The 17,628-nt window shown below is 36.0% G+C and overlaps 1 protein-coding gene across 1 annotated transcript in view; it reads left to right on the top strand.

Moving 5' to 3' along the window:
• NDUFAF2 (NADH:ubiquinone oxidoreductase complex assembly factor 2) overlaps positions 1–17,628 on the top strand; it is a 52,759-nt gene that overhangs the window by 21,949 nt on the left and 13,182 nt on the right. The window contains exon 2 of the mRNA XM_027671616.1: positions 8,723–8,812. Coding sequence (XP_027527417.1) covers positions 8,723–8,812 — 90 coding nt within the window. The remainder of the gene's footprint in view (positions 1–8,722; positions 8,813–17,628) is intronic.

Genomic DNA, 17,628 nt, shown 5'->3' with positions numbered 1-17,628 from the left:
AGTTCCTTGGCTATGTGAGGTTTCTATATTTCTTCACCACCAACATCACTCAGAGCTCACCAAAATCAGCTGAATTACGGGTTTTTTTTCCCCCAGATCAGTGTTACTGGAAAGTACCTAAACTAATGGGTGTGTGCACAGGCCAACTTAAAGAAACAAACTTTTGAAGTCGAGTTTTGAAAGCAACCTAACAATGTAAAACAAGAAGGTAATCAGAAAAAAAAAAAATCGGCTGTTGAATGGTAAATGATTTTACATTGCTGATACTAATCAACTAAATTCTTGTACTTACTAGTACATGTTGTTTAATATTGTTTTAAAAAGTATGAGTAATCTTTGAAATACTTGTTTATCTTAGAACCTTATCCAACTAAACATTAGCTTATTTCTGTGTAATGAAAGATGCCATTTTACGACTTCAGATGTTAAAAGCTATAGAAGCGCATACTAACCTTAACAATAATAAAACTTAAGTTTCTATATGCATTACTTTAGCATTCTTTTAATTTTTTTTTAAATCATAGTACTAATTATGGTTGCAATTTATTTCCTATTTTTTACTTCAAAACATTTTTAACAAATGTTAAATGTTCTACTAAATATCATATGTAACATATGTATAATAAAGATATGTGGAAAAGCACACTAGAAATTTATTTTAAGTATAAACACAAAAGTAAAGGAAAATGACTGATAAACATAAAAAAATCTTTATCATATGTGAAGTTCAAACTAACGAGTCAGAAATGTTTAGAAACTTGTTTCTGAACTTTTTGAGATTTCTAATTTTAAGTATCTCTCTTTGAACCCTCACACCTTTTAAACAAATCAGGGAACGAAAGTGGAATCATGGGGAGATTTTTTTTTTGGCCTATTAACTATCTACCAACTTCTTCTTAAGGATTATGAGGTTGAAATGCTATTATAATAATTAATATAAATCACAAAGGAGGAGGCATATCCTCTGTTTTTTATAACGGAAATGACAGTTTTGGATTCAAGATGTATAGGCCTATCATGTTATAGATACAGAGTTGTCTTCAAGCCCTTTTCAGTAATTTTTTCTTTCTAAAGTGGAAGTAAGGCAGAATTTGCTTATGGGGTGAGGTATTCAAGTTCAGTTAGTTTACCTGAGTAAAAAATTAAACTTTCAAGTTGGAAAAAAAGTGATAACCTACAGTTATTGAAACTTACTGCCGCAATATATATCTGCTATGTACTATTGGGATTTTGAAGCACAGGAATTTTCTGTGGTAGCATTTTGCGTTTTGAGTTCAGTGTATCATGCTTCTTTCCCAGGCCAGGTGATGTTCATGTTCTTCATTTTGTTTCAGTAACAATTTTTTTTCCATCTCAGATTAATTCTTTGGGATTGGTTAAAGCTCAGTCCAGGTGAAAGGTCTGTGTATTCAAATAGAAACTTCAGAACTGGTTTATAAAAAACATGCATAAAATATCAGGATGCAAAAGATGGTTGCCAGATTCCGCTCTTTGACTGCCAGGCCTATGGTTATATTGTCAGTTGGGCAGCAGTGCCCTTGGGTGCACACCCTAGTGCTGTGCAGTAGCATTATATGTTGTGCTGGAGTCTGTGCTATCATGGCCCTTTAGGGTGCTGTTTTCTGAGATCTGAGGGAAAGGAGTTCCTGTTACCCCTTTCACATGGTTTTGTCGACCCTGACTGCCTCATCTCACAGGACTTAGCCATGAGATTATTTATAAAGTACAAAACTTCCTGCTTGACCCAGATCTCTGATGGAATGGAAAATACTTTCTCTTTTGGCAACCCTGGCAGACTCTTCTGTTATGTACATTTATTTCAATCTTTATTAGGTATTTTATTTCCTTGAGCTTTCAGTATTTTCTTTATTGTAGCAGGCTGCACTTCACAAACATCCCCACAAACTATTTGCCTGTTCAAGGTCATGCTGTAGTCACTTATTCTGTCTTATTGAAATTGCTTCCTCTTTTTTCAAGGAAGAACTTTTGCTCTTTGCTTAGATCCCCCTGATCTTGCCTAACTGGCTGTCCCTCTGAATCCATGCTAACCTATTCCCTTTTATCAGACTTCCTTTGAAAATGGCTTTTTGGTGGTCATCAGCCTAGCTAAAAATGTCAATGAAATGCCAGGTAGACTGCTAGGGTCCCACAGACTTCCTGGGAAGTCTGCATCAAGTTTTGGCTCTGTCCTTTGCACATGCACACCCCTGCCCCGCCAGTACCTTTTTTTCTTGACCTTTCACAACAGTGTTTCTTGTGTTCTTCCTAAAACTGTATTTTAACCCATGAAGAGTAGCATTTCCCCTGCTGGATGACCCAAGAGGCTTTTCTGAACGCAATATATGCATTCAGAGTGTCTCCTGATTGACTGTGGCATTTGCAGAGGGGTCTGGAGCTTAGTCTTGCTCTACTCTGATTTTCACCATCACCAGCAGCTTCAGAGCCATGTTGGCATATTTAGAGGGGGACCACTTCCACCTTTTTGCAGTGTCTGAAATATCGGGACCTCTGTTCGTTCACATCTTGCTCAGATGTGAACTTTGCAAGAGTTTTTGTGTAATTACTTTATAGATGTGAACAAGCAATTTAACTACAGCAGGAGTTTATTTGTTGTGTTCTATTGATATATCTGCATCCCAGTTTTTCATCTGAGTCTGTGTTTGTGAGACTTCTGTTAGTGAAAGGAATAGGTGGGGTTGTATACATGCATTCACACAGATGCCTTTTCTTATGTTCTTAGTGTGTGCTGTCTTGTAGTATAAGTGCAGCTTCAAAGACTGATTTTGTAATTAATATAATAAAATGAGTGTCATATAAATTTTACGATAAAGAGTAATTTTTTTAAGAATGTTAGGATAGGCGTATACATGAAATGGGTAATACGTTTCACAGACTTTAGCTGACTTTTCTGCAGAAGTTGCAGCCTTGTGTTGACTGTGGCTGAAATACATGAGCATTCTTTCCTAATCTCTGCAAAGGAAAGGAAACACAGTAAAATAGCAGTAACAGTATTCTTTAATCCTTCATGTGCTATGCACAGTATTAGCTGTAATTGTCTTCAGACCTTGTAGACTGAATTTCCTTTACAAATCTCAGCCCTGAAATCCTTTCGTAAAATTCATTACAATGTACTAAAAATAGCATTAGTAGTTTAAGAATATATGTGCAGTTAGTTGTAATAATTCCTTTTATTCTGGAAAATGGAAAAATGGGAAATGAGTGTTTGGAAATGATTTATAACTGAAATGTAATTAATCGTCCAGACCAGTCCATAACACTGCTGTGTTTGGTCATGTTGCTTAATGGGTGTTCTCCACAGCTGTGACTTTCTTTTCATGTTGTTTACCATTCATACCGTTGCTGTCATTTGCTCATTTCTCTTCCCTGCCTTTTTGTTCATCTTCCTGCATTATGTTTTTACTTATAAGAGTACAGGTTATTGTGCACTTTCTATCTGCTTGCTAAATTCCCTTTGTATGTGGTAAGTTCCCATTTTAAGCCGTTTTTCATACATTTTAAAAAAATATTCATTACTTCATTCACATTTTGACAGTAATTGGTAGAAAACTGTGTCAAAAGAACAGTTAGGAGAAAGCTTCTGCATGCCAGAGCACTGAGCATCCATCAGCTCTCCAAGGAACTGTCATTTGTGCTAGTATCATTTACATTTTCATTCTGAAAAAAATGTAATGTTGCATAATTCTAGTAAGCTTATTGTAGATTCATTTACAAAACAGAGGTTCTTTGTAAAGACATAGTATCTGTTGGGCTTCATAGATGAGGTAGAAGGCATAAGGCTTTTCAGTGAGCAAGGACTGGGAAGTGGTGGTGGTGCATCCTGCTGCCAGATTAAGAGAGTTTAGGGACTAGAATCACAATGGACATTTAGCAGAGGGATTTTGTCTGTCCATTGAAGGAAATTGCTTCTCAGTAAAATGGTATTTAATTGAGTTAACTACCACAGTCTCAGATACAGCAGGTTTTCAAAACATAAGGTTTGTGTGAACATATATAAACACCATGGGCACTGATCCCCGAGAAAGTTACTGTCATTGTCAACTGGCAATTCTTTTGGGAATTGTGATGCTTGTATTGCATGTGAGTCTTTTTCTTTGATGGAGCATGTTCCCAAAAATGGAAGCAATCACCCTGGCTTCGTTTCAACAGAAATCTGAAGAAACATATCCTCTTTTGGAACGAAAATAATACTTGCAGACAAGCTCTGAAAAGCCAAATGTGTTGTTGTTAAGATGTAAATATAAATAGCAAAATTGAAACAAGATTTTTGACCCCAAGTGCGTAGTCTTTACAGTTTTTTGGGACTTGCTGATTCAGCACTTAACAAGTTTAATATTGCTTGATCCTGCATCACTGTAAAAATGGAAATCACTGATCCTGATTATTTTGAGGTTAGTAGAAATCAGAACCATAGAACAAAGCAGTCTGTGGCCTTGCTTGCTGGTCTTAAAAGTTGAAATGAGTTTCTGTTATGATTTTACAAAGCCTAAAGCATTTTAGATGACTTCAAGTGTATGAATTATTGGAGAAAATATAGTTATGTCTGTGAGTGATAGATGTTAGGTGCAAATATTTAACTTCTTGTATTTTGTATTGATTTATTATATTGAATAAATATAATGAACTAATGGAAGTTATTAATTTGTCACTCAGCAAAAGTTAATTAACCTCCTAGAAAACTAAATTTGGAAAAAATAAAATTGTAATTTTGAGGGAAGAAGATATTATTTTTAAATATTTACATATTTTCTAAGGTGAAAATAATTATTACAGAATCATTGGAATTCTGACCACAAGATAATATGAAGACAGATTCCTTCAGCTAAAAGTCTATGCAAAGGAAGGATATAAGCTTTCATAAATTAATGTTCACCTTTAAAGGGGTTGTTTTTCAATTTCTTCACAGCTAACCTTTTTTCCTGCTTCTCCAAGGGAGATGAGAACTTCGTATCTTTCTCTGAAGGTGATAGGCTTCTCCTGCAGCTTATAGAAAAGTAATTTACGTTTTTACCTCTAGAAAAGTAGTTCTTTTCTTTGCATGAAGAACTGCTCATAGTACCATTGCTTTGCTAACTTAAGTACTTCTTCACATTTAGCAAAAACTAGTTTGTTTGGTGGTTACCAAACAGGAAAGAAATGGGGCATCTGTTCCATGAGTGTTGTAAGATAACTGCTGAAAAAAACTTTAGAAACCCTTGTTTTGAATAGGTGATGTTTATGTTGCGTTACTGACAATGAAATAGCATGCCGTTAGTAAGTGAAGTACAATATAGTTTCTGCAAAGTACATACACTTCACTAAATAGGTATACTTTGAAAATGCTTGTTTCATCTTGAAGTTTACAGTAGTGCTGTGCAACTGGAACTTAGGCCATTTGTCATAAATTCACAAAGGCTGCATATACAGTCTATGCATTTAAAAAAAAGATCTTTAATTAATAGAGTGTTTCTTCCATGGACTCTTACCATGCAGACATTGCAAATCAGCAAGCTAAAAGAGTCCTGGTCCTGCGTTCTCATGAACATCTGATATTCAGTTTGAGGTAGCTCCATGCATGCGTGTGTGAGAGGGGAATCCTGTTTCCATCTACTGACTGCAAAACATGCTGATATTTTCTAGTCAGCGGGGACTCTTGCTCAGTCTAGGTACCAAAAACATCCCATTCCTGTTGATGGTCCCATTTCTCCTTTCACTGATCATGTGTGCCCCAGTCTGTTCTAGCTGTACATGTTAAACAAACATGTTTGGAGGTTAACAGGAAACCTTTTTCAAATAACAGTTTTGTAAACAGTGAAAATCAATCTAGGGCTCCTGGAGGTCTTTAAAATAATGTGTATATATTTTTTTATTTTTTTAAGAAGTTGATATCAGAACAGTAATGATTTGGTTGTACAACAAAACAATTTTAGAACTCATTATTTATTTTCATCTGGAAGGTTCTTAAATGAGGTTTTCTAAATGTAAATATGTATGTATCAGTTTTAGTGACTGCAATGGGAATACCCTGAATATTTGTCTGTAGAAGAGAGGCTCTTCCTTAGAAGAGACTGAAAAATAAAATATTAATTTTATAATATCTGTGCATATCTACGATTAACCATTTTTTTTATTGTGAAAATATAACCTAGTTTCTAATCTTCTTAGGCTATATATAAGGCCATAGAAATTTAGAAACTAATTCATTAATTCATTTGCTACCCCTTCACATTTCAATTAGTATTTTCTGGCTGGCTTTGACTACCCCTTTGTCATGCCAGCAGGCTGTGTAACTTCTGCTAAATGCTTTTATTTTTGAGCTTTTATACAAATTCACTTCAGTCGTGACACATTGATTTTCAGGTAGATTGTGACAGAAAGGTTTGGAGAAAATATGTGCAGTAAGAAAGTATATAAATCCAACACATGTAAATACTATCTCATTTGCTGAAAGATCTGTCAATTACTTAAGACTTCTTGGCCGTTTTGCCTGCTTGTAACTCCTGCAAAGGTGCAATTGGCTAGTTCAGTGTTTTGTGTAAATGATTTTGTATCTGAGTATTCTATGTGAATATTCTGTACATCTGATAAATTCTTTCTGAAGTAATCTTCTGTTTGTTTTAGGAGTTATTGGCTGTTAGTCTTTGAATATATTGTGTTATATATATGATCCCAACTTGAAGTATTAATGGTTCTTCAACGTTTCTAAGATCAGTGATCACATGAAAATGAGGTTAAACTGTTCTTACTTATAACTGCTTCGTATGTATGCTCTTACAAGTGAAGTTTCTTGTGTTGCTGTAGCAAAGATGTCAGTATTTATCTGAAAACATGGGAACAAATTAGTATGAAGCAAACCTGTCAATATAGTCAATCTTTAGCAGGAAAAAACACTTCCCTAAACTATAAAAGGTTTTAATTACATCTCAGTGTGATCTTCAGTAGAAAAGTCTGCGTAAATTATTTGACAGTGGTGGTCTGCCAAAAAAAAACCTGGGGAACAAGGCAAATCAGACAGTTGAAGTTAATTAGTGTCATGTGTGCATCATGAATGCAGAGAGGCTTAAAAGCCACCAGAACTATTCCAAATAACATTTTGGGAAATAATTTCTGAGTTTGGCTCTAGTGTGTGATTTGACTGTGGGATCTAGACAATGAATTTTTACATGTTTTATGAAAGCTTGCAGCAGAATAAGAAGTGGAGTATTTTTGTTAAAAACACGAGTCACAAGTTGTGGTAGCAGTTAGAAAAATACACTTCATTAATTTTCCATATGTCAATTTATTCAGACAGTGTAGTACTCAAGTTATAGACAGTTTTTTAAAAGGTACTGTTCTAACAGTAAAATCTAGTAACTTTCCAACATGGAGGAGAGTGGTAATTCTGAGACTTGTATAGGATCAGACCTAATTAGAAACCTCTTCAGCTTTTCTGGTGATCTTCTGTATGAGAAGAAAGTAATTTTGTGGTTTTGTTTTGCTTTGTAGATAAATAGTTTATGAAATTAAATTATCCGTGATATTGTTGGAAAAAATATATTAAAGCAAGTGTATGAAGTATAGTATCATCAGCATATAGGAGTTGTATACTTATAAAACAAGTAAGTATCAATCATATATCTCTCAACACTGATTAAAAATATCTAATCTTGAGGATGTAGGTATGCTACACTATATTCTTTGCCTGATGGCATATCTTGAAAAAATAAAAATGTTGCATTGCTTAAAAATAACATATAAAGCTAAAGATGGTACTTCGAAAAGGAATTGCAGTTTCTATATAAGTTCTTATTTTACTGCATTAAATACTTAATGATGAATAATAGTGTGGAGTTTAGCTATTAATCAGAGATGGGTGAAATCTAAGTCCCAACTGATATCAGTTTTAAAATAACTTCAGTTGAAGTACTTGTTGAAAGCATACTGAGGGAATGAACTGCATTAATCACTTCATTATGAAATAAAATGTTTTATGCAGATATTACTTTGTGTTTCCTCAAAATGTCAAATTTTTCCATATCAGCTTGCCAGGAAGGGAAAAAGCTGGTAGAAGAAGCCTGAGGAATGTTGTAAGGTTTTTTTTTCCCTATGAGGGATGGCAGCCTTGCATATCTTTCCAGTACCTGCTAATTTAAAAAGCAAATTAAAATACTCTTCCTCTACACAGTAGCTTAATATCTGACAATCAGTCTGCTCTGTACTACCGTACAGTTTGAATGTGTTATTCTTTTTCTTTGACAGTAGTAGAACCAGATGTAGATTCAGATTCCCCACAGTGGCTCCCCTTTCAATATACTGAGTGTTTGCTATCAGACTGCTACCTACTGGTTTTTGTTTTTTAGCAGAGAAGATATTTAGTTTGCAGGCATGTGTGAAAAAGCTGACTGCATGATGCAGTTAGCGGTGATTGGAGACGATGTGGCTTGACTGCTTTGCAAAGCTAACCAGTGAACTTTCAGTGCTGTTTTTTGTCATTAATAATCCAAGTCAGCTGTAGAACATGGAAGCTTTTCTTGAAGTTACTGAAATCAAACATTTCACATTGACATCTAAATGAGAATAATTTTCTCAGTATTTTAATCTTTCATTTTTATCCTGTATATATCATTACACTCATGTAAATAAATACAGTTCTTTCAAAACAGTAATATGATCAGCAATTATAAATTTATATGGAAATTTATATGGAAATATGTAACTGACTTTTTCTTTCTCTTTTCTGCTATAGGGCAGATTATACCTGAAAGAAGATTCGTAGAAGCAGTAAATCGTGAAGCATATCAGTATCAAATGGGTGACTTTCCAACAGAATGGGAAGGTAAATCCTGAATATATTGGGTTTATTTCAAGATAATTTTGCCATTGAACATAGACTGTATTTTTAATGGAACATCTGACTATGTGAATAGGTTGGTTGTTATCTTTCATTTTAAGTAATGCAGGCTTTAATTTAACTGCATAACAGTTATGAATTCTTAAAGTAACCTCTTTATAAGCAGGATAAATGTTGTTTAGGAAGTCAGTACTTAGTAAAAGTAAAGCCTCTATGGTCATGATTTACTCCTATTAAATGTGAAGATATTTGTTCCTGAGAGGGGTGTGATTGAATAACCATACAAAATGTGTTAAACTTCTGTATTATGTCTTCACCACACTGTTTATTTGTAGGACAGTTGAATTATTGGTGGCACAGTGATGGGGCTTGCTTTTTTTATGGTAATATTTGATTTCCTATAGTTTTCCTTGCACAATCTAGTAGGGAGTTGTACAACCTGTTAATAATTAGCTATTTTATCCCACTGCTACCGATTAAAATCTGGTCTGAAAATTTGGGGCATAATAAAAAAATCAGGGAAGTTAGAGCATTTCCTTAGGATTAGCTGATCAGTCTTACAAGAAATATGGAAAGGAAAGAGGGAGTATATGTTGGCCTTTGAGGCTGGTAGGAACTTGAGCCAAGTGTGAGGTTAAATGTGGTTTGAAATCCAGGACTCTGCAGCATAAGCAAGGAACCCCTGAAATAGTTCATTGAGGCTATCCATCACTAAACATGCTTTTTGGGGAGAAAAATACCTAGGCATCCCCCAGAATTTGGTAGTTTTAAAGCAGACAACTTTTAAGCAGTATGTATTTAAACTATTGAATTCTGCTTGCTGTAACTTTGCATGAATTCAAAAATTGATTAAAAGTATTTGTGGATGAAAAAATGTTACTGTTGTAACAGATGTTACAGATGTTACTGTTGTTTAATTTGTTGGTGAGCTGCAAATGAATGGAGTCTACAACTCATTTTGAGGAAATATCTTGAAATACTTGCTTTACCTCTTGGTAAAAATTCGCTTTCCTTTGTGCTCGATGTTTGTCACTAAGGGAGATGATACTGAGCTTAGAGAAAACTCCTGTTATATCCCTTCAGGGAGTCAGTAGAGAAGTATAAAATGTTCTCATCTCGAATTTTATCATTGTCATTACATTGTGAATTCCTGGGATTTTTGTTGTGATCAACTGAGGCTTGTATGAACAGCTGAAAGCTTCTCAAATGTGCTTCAAGCCTATTAGCAGCATTTGCCAACTATGGTAAAACCACTGTATCAGCAGTTTCTATCTTCTACTTCTGCAGTACCCACAGTTGGTTGGCAAGTCTTAGTCTAGTTGCTCCTGGTTCTTTGTCAGTCCAAGATAGCCATCTTCTGAAGGAGAGCAGCAACCTGGTAGGCTTGTCCTTATTAAATCATCTGGTACTTGAATGGGTATCTACCTAATCCAACTTTCTGAAGGTTGTCTTGTTCCTCATCCAAAAGTTCTTCAACCACCACTGGTCATCGTAGTTCTGTGTCACTGTCACACAAACAACTCTGCACCACAGACACCAGGAAGCATATATAAAGCCTCAGGTAACTCTGCTCTACTGTGAATGAACTCTCATCCAAGACCTGCTGCTGCCTTTTAAAGTCAAAAAATGTAATTCAGCAGTTTCTGTCTGCACTTGGCTGGAATTAATAGGAAACAACATGGACAATCAGACTGTCTCAGATGGGTGTGGGCTAGATCTCCTTTCACAAAGGGTCTGGGACTGGCTCAACCAACTTGCTATGAAAACCCATTGCTTAGGACTGCTGGAATCTGTGTTGCACTAAGAAGCCTGTGCTTTGTCTCTCTTCAGAAACTTAGCACAAATCCTTGTGATTTGACAGTGTGGTGCCTGGGAGGGTACAGCTTTTTGGAAGGTTGTTTGTGGCAAGACAGGGACCTTAGAGTGAAACGTCAGGTACCCTGCATATGGACTTACCTAAACAGCTGCAGCTGCCAGACTAGAAATGCACTTTTCAAATCAAGGCATCCTGTTCTGGTTTGCTTTAGAGAAGGGAAGATGAACTGGCCAGTCCCATTTTTTGGAGGTACTTTTACAGTTCTAATGCTTAACTTCCTCATCTTTGTACCTGTGGGTTTTTTATTTGTGATTTTGTCATCAAATAGAAAGAATTCACAGAGGAAAGGAAAATTTGCACTGTGCAGATCGGGTAATAGTCTTTTCCCCTTAAGTATTTCTCCTGGTTTCAGCCAAGGATGAGGTTAATTTTTTACAACAACCAGGAGGGGATGTGGCTGAGGGGACATGGGCGGACCCTAATGTTATTCTATACCACCTCACCTCATTGCCGGGGCAGGGGGAAGTGACTCTGGCTTCTGAGAATAAGGACGTGGCTTCTGGTTGGGAAAAAACCTGGGCACATCTGTTGGGTCATTGAGCATTTTGCATGTAAATCACCCTCTCTTTTGTACACTTTTGTTATTGATGTTGTTGCTGTTACTGTTCATTTTCTTGTCTCATTGCTGTTTCCAGTAAATTGTTGTTATTTCAACCTATGATCTTTACTTTCTGGGCCTCCAGTTTGCCTCTCCGGCCACCCAAGGGGCAAGGAGGATGGTAGAGAGAGAGGGAGAGGAGGGAGCAAGCAGCAGTGTGATTTGAGAGTCTCTTTGGGAGAAGTAAATTGGAGAGTACCATTCCACCACGGTACTGAATTTCTCTAGGAAGAAGAAATACATGCATGTTTTTTTCCCCTGTGCATTCATTGAGCAGAATGGGTGTGTAGTGCATGCTTCAGAGAAATAAAGTATGGGAATTCCAGAACAAAGGTTAACCTGTATTTTTTTTGTCCAGTGTCAATTTAAACATCGCAAAGTTTTGTGGACGTATAATTTTAAAAAGCCAAAATTGGTACTTCTGCTGTGGGTATAAAGGCTGCTCAAAGAACGATTATGCTTTTGCTACCTATTGGGGTGTGAGATGGGGATGTAGGATGCTCTGAATTTCAGTTCATGACTACTTCTTTTCTGCCTCCTGTAAAAAGAAAAATTCTCAATGAGTAAAAAATGGGAAAGAACAGAAAGTGTAAATAGTTCAAATAATACTATAGAGGCTAGTTATCAGAGTGGGAACAATTTAATTCAAGATTTTTAGACATGCTTTGCTGAAAGGCTCATTACATTTCTGTCCCTATTTTTCCCTCTTTAAGACTGGTCTAGAAGTTTCCCAGGCCAATGGAACCTGTACTGAACCTTCACTCTGTATATTCTGTCAAGACTCTTGAAAGTATCCCAGTGTATTCTTTCTGTGGATGTTCACTTTATAATCCATGCTGTCATGGATGCCAGTCATTCCAGCAAATAGCCTGAGACTTTGCAGAAGGAGTTCTAAAATGCTTGATGTTTCCCCTGAACAATAGGAGGACTCTTTTACTCTTGGACTCTCTGCTGGGTACGTGCTTACATCTCCAGGGGCCTCCTCTCCAAACCCAGTGTATGTACTTTGACATCCATGGCCTCTCCACCTCGGTTTTGGCTGACTCAGCAATAGCAGTCTCCTTGCCTATCCTTCTCAGGCTTTTCACTTTAAGGACTGTGCTGAAGTTTCTGTTGCCTTATCTTCTCTCCTTTTTCTTGGGATCTGTGGGATCACTTATGGATAATTCTTAATGACCACCTGATTTAAAAGCGCCCTTTCCTTCTCCTTGTTACCCTACATCACACTGTATGACTAGAAAAAGAAACCTCTTGTGACCTAAATTAATAAAAGTACCATCCCTGGAAATACTTAGGGACATGAGTTGTCTGAGGAGAACTTGCACAGAACCAGGGACAAGGGATAGAGTAAAGAGTGGGAATAGGCTATAGTGAAATTTGAAGAGGGTCTTGGTTATGTCTCATTGTATACCTAAGACATTCAACTTGGACAGCTGGACTGATTTTGGTGGTGTGTTTATGAAGTTATAAACACATAATATGGTAACAGAGATCAAGTAGAAAGCAATAAAACAAGTGCATAAACCAATCATTCAGATTACAGACTCTGGAGAGGATTTTTATGTGTTAGTCTTGAGAGCTTACTGAATATAGCGACAAGGGTTTACTCCTGAAGAACTTGTCTAGAGTTTTTCTCCTAAAGCTGTTAGTTTTAAGTGCTCTGCAGGATGAAATTTCCTACATTGTCAGACCTGTGAATTTTACAAAAGTTTTGAATTGTCCATTAAGGCTTTCATAAAACTGAAACACAATCCCATGTGCTATCCTTAGTGTTAGCTCTTCATACACATAAAATTCAGTTAATTTTTATTTTAAAAATCTAAAAGTGTATTTCCTTTTGTATTATAGTTTTGAATTTAGAATGCAATCCATATGTATATAATATAAATATTGCCTGGTTTTGTTCAGGCGAAGCCTATATTTTACTACAAAGTGGGAGTGCCTACTTTTCCCTAGGCAGTATGGATGCACACAATAGATAACTGTTCTGTATGCTAGTTCTGAATGTTCACCTACTGTAGAGTGTGTAATTTACCTCCTCAGGGCATGTCAATAGTGCTCATGAGAGGAGAGTTTTACATACTACAGAGATTCATGAGATTGCATGCTTCATGCTGCATTTTTTGCCATCTACTCCTAGTAACTCTTTTTTTTGTTGTTTTTTTCCTGGTAATATTTAGTGATTAATGGGAGTCTTAATTTGCATGTTCACTTTCACGGTCATTACAGTGTGTTATCTGCCAGTAGAAGTCTTAAAGTTCAATGAAAATCTCATGCATACTAACAGGAATGCAAATGATTGCTGATGAAAGAATGCAAAGGTGTTGAGGTAGGAAATGTCCAGCTGTCTTGCAAAATTCCTTTTAGACAAAGATAGCATTAAAATGCATACAGAATGCAGGAAGTGCCATCCAGATAAAATTAGAAACAGCAGTTTTAAATGGAGTCAATGAATCATTTTGCCGAAGCTTTGCAGTGCAGGGAAGCACATTTTGGTTGCACTCAGTACATACATGTTACCTTCTCTATCAGGTTTAAAACATCTTGACTGTCAATGGTGAAAGCATTTCGTTTTGTTAGCTTGGGGAATGGGAGTGTTCATGTGGAAATTTTTTCGAGCTATAACTGTCACTGGATACTTGTTTGTTAAGTATATGCATGTGTGCATATTTTGTCCAAATAATACATAATAAAGCACCTACCTACCTCCCTTGTTTCCATCAACAAATATTTGACTGTGGTATAAATCTGTTCAGTAATTTAAACCTGCATGACCAAAAATATAATGAAAGTTGTAAAAAAAGATGTGAGAGCTTTTTCATTACTCAAGTGTATACACTGACTGTGTTTTCCAAAGAGAATGCAAAATGTCTTAATTTCAATGTATCATTTACTTGGATTTTGTTAAAGCTAGTGCAACCTCAGTAGTAAATGACTGCTTATATTTTTGTATACATTCATTCTTCCTTTGTTATCATGAATTTCTCTTATGCCTGAGCTATGTGGTGTTGGTGCTTTTTTGAACCATGTGTTGGGTGCTCAAAATTTTACTGATAACTTAAAAATTAAAGATTTGAATGTCTTTTTAAACTTTTCTGTCTGAAAGAGGACCACCTGAAAACTGGTGGAGATTGAATATATTAGAGTCCTCCTATTCTGCTTTCCGAAGATTGAGGAATGGTCAGGTGAATTACTAGTAAAATGTATTGCTTTTGAAAGACTGATAAAACTGTTAGATGCTAAAGTTCAGTATACTAAAATGTACTGAATTCAGATGATGTTTTCTTTGCTTTTAATCTTGTAATGTATCTTGAGCTTTGCTTTATGTAGAATATTTGTGTGATGTATTTGCACAGAGGAATATGATGTATTAAAACTAATTAGCTTGATTTTATGGATATAAAAAGATTTTAGTAAGTTTTCTTACTGTATTTCTCCCTCAGTATGTTGCAGTGAAGAAATCTTTCATTAAATAGTGATTTTTCTAATGCATTTTTTTAAAGATGTTAAGATTAATTTACCTGTAGTAATTTGGGAAATGGTATCAATATTTGTGCCATCAAGTTTTATTTACAGTTAGACTGAAAAAGATTTGTACTCCTGACATTTATTAGAAAAAAAGAAGCTTGATAGCTTCTATAAAACTGTGCATTCAAGTGTTTGTTGTAACTGGAAAGAAAAAATAGCACAATGTTAAACTGTGTGCATTATTTATGTATTTAAATAGATACAGTCTGATTATGGAATGTTTGATACAAGAAATCTTCCTAAATGTAAGGTTTATTTTGTTGCTTTTGAGTGTTAGTACTACTTGAGAACTATTAATGACTTAAAATGTGTTGTGTAATGCTCCTTGCTTCACAGCTTCTGTTCACAGGACGTGTCATTGTGTTACCCTTCACTGTTCTGTTTGCGGCTTGTTGAACTGGGGTAGATAAGCAAATGATAAAATCTTTTGCTAGAAGTATTCCATTCATCTGAAAATCATTAATCAAATAACTACTAAAAGTCACAGCTTCTATTGAAAGAAAATCTATTGTAAGGGTTATATATATTTCAGCAGTAGTTTCTAACTGCAGCTTAATTTTTGTAGGATTTTAAATTTTTTCTTTAATGCTCAGTAATTGTAATCAGGTGAAGTTAAAATGCAGCTGGTGTTTTAAGAAAATACTGGCAATTCAAAAAAATATTTTTATGTGCTGACAGCTGTGGGACTGAAAACAGTGGTACTGTCCTTCCACAGGTCAGAAGCAAGGCATGGCAAGGTAGATGATGATACTTTGTTGGAAGTAATCTGTTAAATTTTGATGGTTTAAAACTTAATTTTTTATGAAACATTTTAAACTATAACTTTTCCTTTTTTTCCTCCAACTCTGTCTTTTATTGATTAGTGTCTAGTGTACATACTTCACTATACTTGAAATCTCTACCACTTTCTTGCTTTTCTGGATGATGCTGGAACTGTTGCTGAGTGTGGACAAAGTGAAGTTCTGTCAGAAAGAAAATCTTATGTGATAAGATTTTCTCCAATAGTATCGTTCATTATTTTTACAAAGAGTGTCTGCAAGAGTATTTGCTGAGAAGTGGCAGTCTCAGTTTAGTCTCTGACTTTGCCAGATTTTGCATTTTGAAATCCTTGGAGAATATAAATGTTTGAAAGAGCTACAGGTACATGCAAAATGTCCTCTAATTCTATAGATTTAATAGAAAGGCACTTAGTTTTATTTTGAATTACCTTAATGGGCTGGTTTTTATTCCTTTAACATAGAACTTTTACAGAAAGGATGATGTAGTCTGTTCAGAGCTGAGTTACTTCCCCACAACGGCAAATTTGGGTCTCTTTTTCATTAGGATCTCTGAGAAGAGCTGGCAGGTACTGCTTTAAAGGAAAGTAGTTTGAGAATATTATTTAAAAGTACACATCTTCAGGAAGTGTCAACTGATAGACAAGAACCAAAAATAATATCTTGCTTCATATCATTACAGGTATTTTAACATTAACCTTTACCATTAATCAAGGCTGTTGGCCTTGTCATCATGGCTAAATTCCAAGCTATGTCATGCCTTTTTGTCTTTCTTAAATTGGTATTATGTTAATTGGAAGCTATTCCTCCTAAAACCAGTTTCATACTGCTGCTGAAGCAGAGTGGTGTTAGTGTTTCCACCTTTTATGTAATTGCATTTTCAGTAATGAGGGGCTGTTATGGCTCTGAGCAAGTTTTAATGTTTTGGACTTGTTGTCTGACTCATTCCCTGGTCCCCTCAAAATACAGCACAGATGGTATTAGAAAATTAAAATTTGGAATAGTTCCCTCTTTAAGTGTTTCTGAAACTTTATAGGTGGCTACAGGTGAGGCCAGGAATTTGATTGGATGATAACAAAGTGTCATTTTTGCTCTAATTTTCAAGCACAGTAACAAAAATCTTAATTATCCAAACAAACACATGAAATAACATTTTGCCATATCTCAGCACCTGGAACTGGCTTTCCTTATGTTTATCATTCTCTTTATTACTGGCCACTTGCATTCTGCTACTCATTAATCTGAAAAATATGACCAGAGAAGACAAACATCATTGAAATATCCAACCCAGAACCTGCCAATTGTGTAGATTGAAAAGGCATGAAAAAATGTGACAGCAGTGATACTTCTAAAGAGTGATGAATATTATCTTGTTCAAGTCAGGTAATTTCTCTAAATAATGCCAGTAATAGTTGGAGCTATTTCATATAGTCATGGACTGAATAAAGTGAGACCTGATGGAGCCTGCAGGGGGGGTCTCTGATTTGCTGCCTCCTGTCAGTCCCAGCTGGCATCAGTGGTAGTGATGGGAGTGGGCATATGTCTATTGGTTTTGCTTCGGAAAGCCTGAGCCACAGGACAGTTGTCATTGCCACTGATTCCATTCCTCTTCTGTCTTTTCCAGCATTAATTGACTGAGATGGAGGGATCCTTCCCTCAGTCACAGTACCTGCCTCTCTGTGCAGTGGGTAGTCCCACACAGTCGCAGGATGTACTACAGTCCAGGCTCTGCAGCCCCTCAGTCAGGTTTGGGGCTGTGCCTTTCATGCCTGTAAAGGAATTCTAGTTGGCACTAACATAAAAAGGTTTTTGGCTTTAAAAATGCCAGAAGCATATACAGGAGTCCATTTTCTCCAGAGTGGTTTAAGGCTGTACATACTTTTCAGCAGTCAGCTTGTCATTTTCAGGGTGAAGCTCAACAACAGGCCTGTGCCATGAGCCCTGCTTTTTAAGCCTTGTTTTGACAGCCAAGGTGGTATGTAAACTGTGTCCAAGCTCTCCACACAGAGGTGACACCATTCCC

Source organism: Neopelma chrysocephalum, unplaced genomic scaffold, assembly GCF_003984885.1.
Source record: "Neopelma chrysocephalum unplaced genomic scaffold, ASM398488v2 Primary Assembly neopelma1_97102, whole genome shotgun sequence".
In the NCBI taxonomy this organism is placed as follows: Eukaryota; Metazoa; Chordata; class Aves; order Passeriformes; family Pipridae; genus Neopelma; species Neopelma chrysocephalum.
Note: the sequence above shows the minus strand (reverse complement) of the source record. Positions and strands in the feature narration are given on the sequence as shown.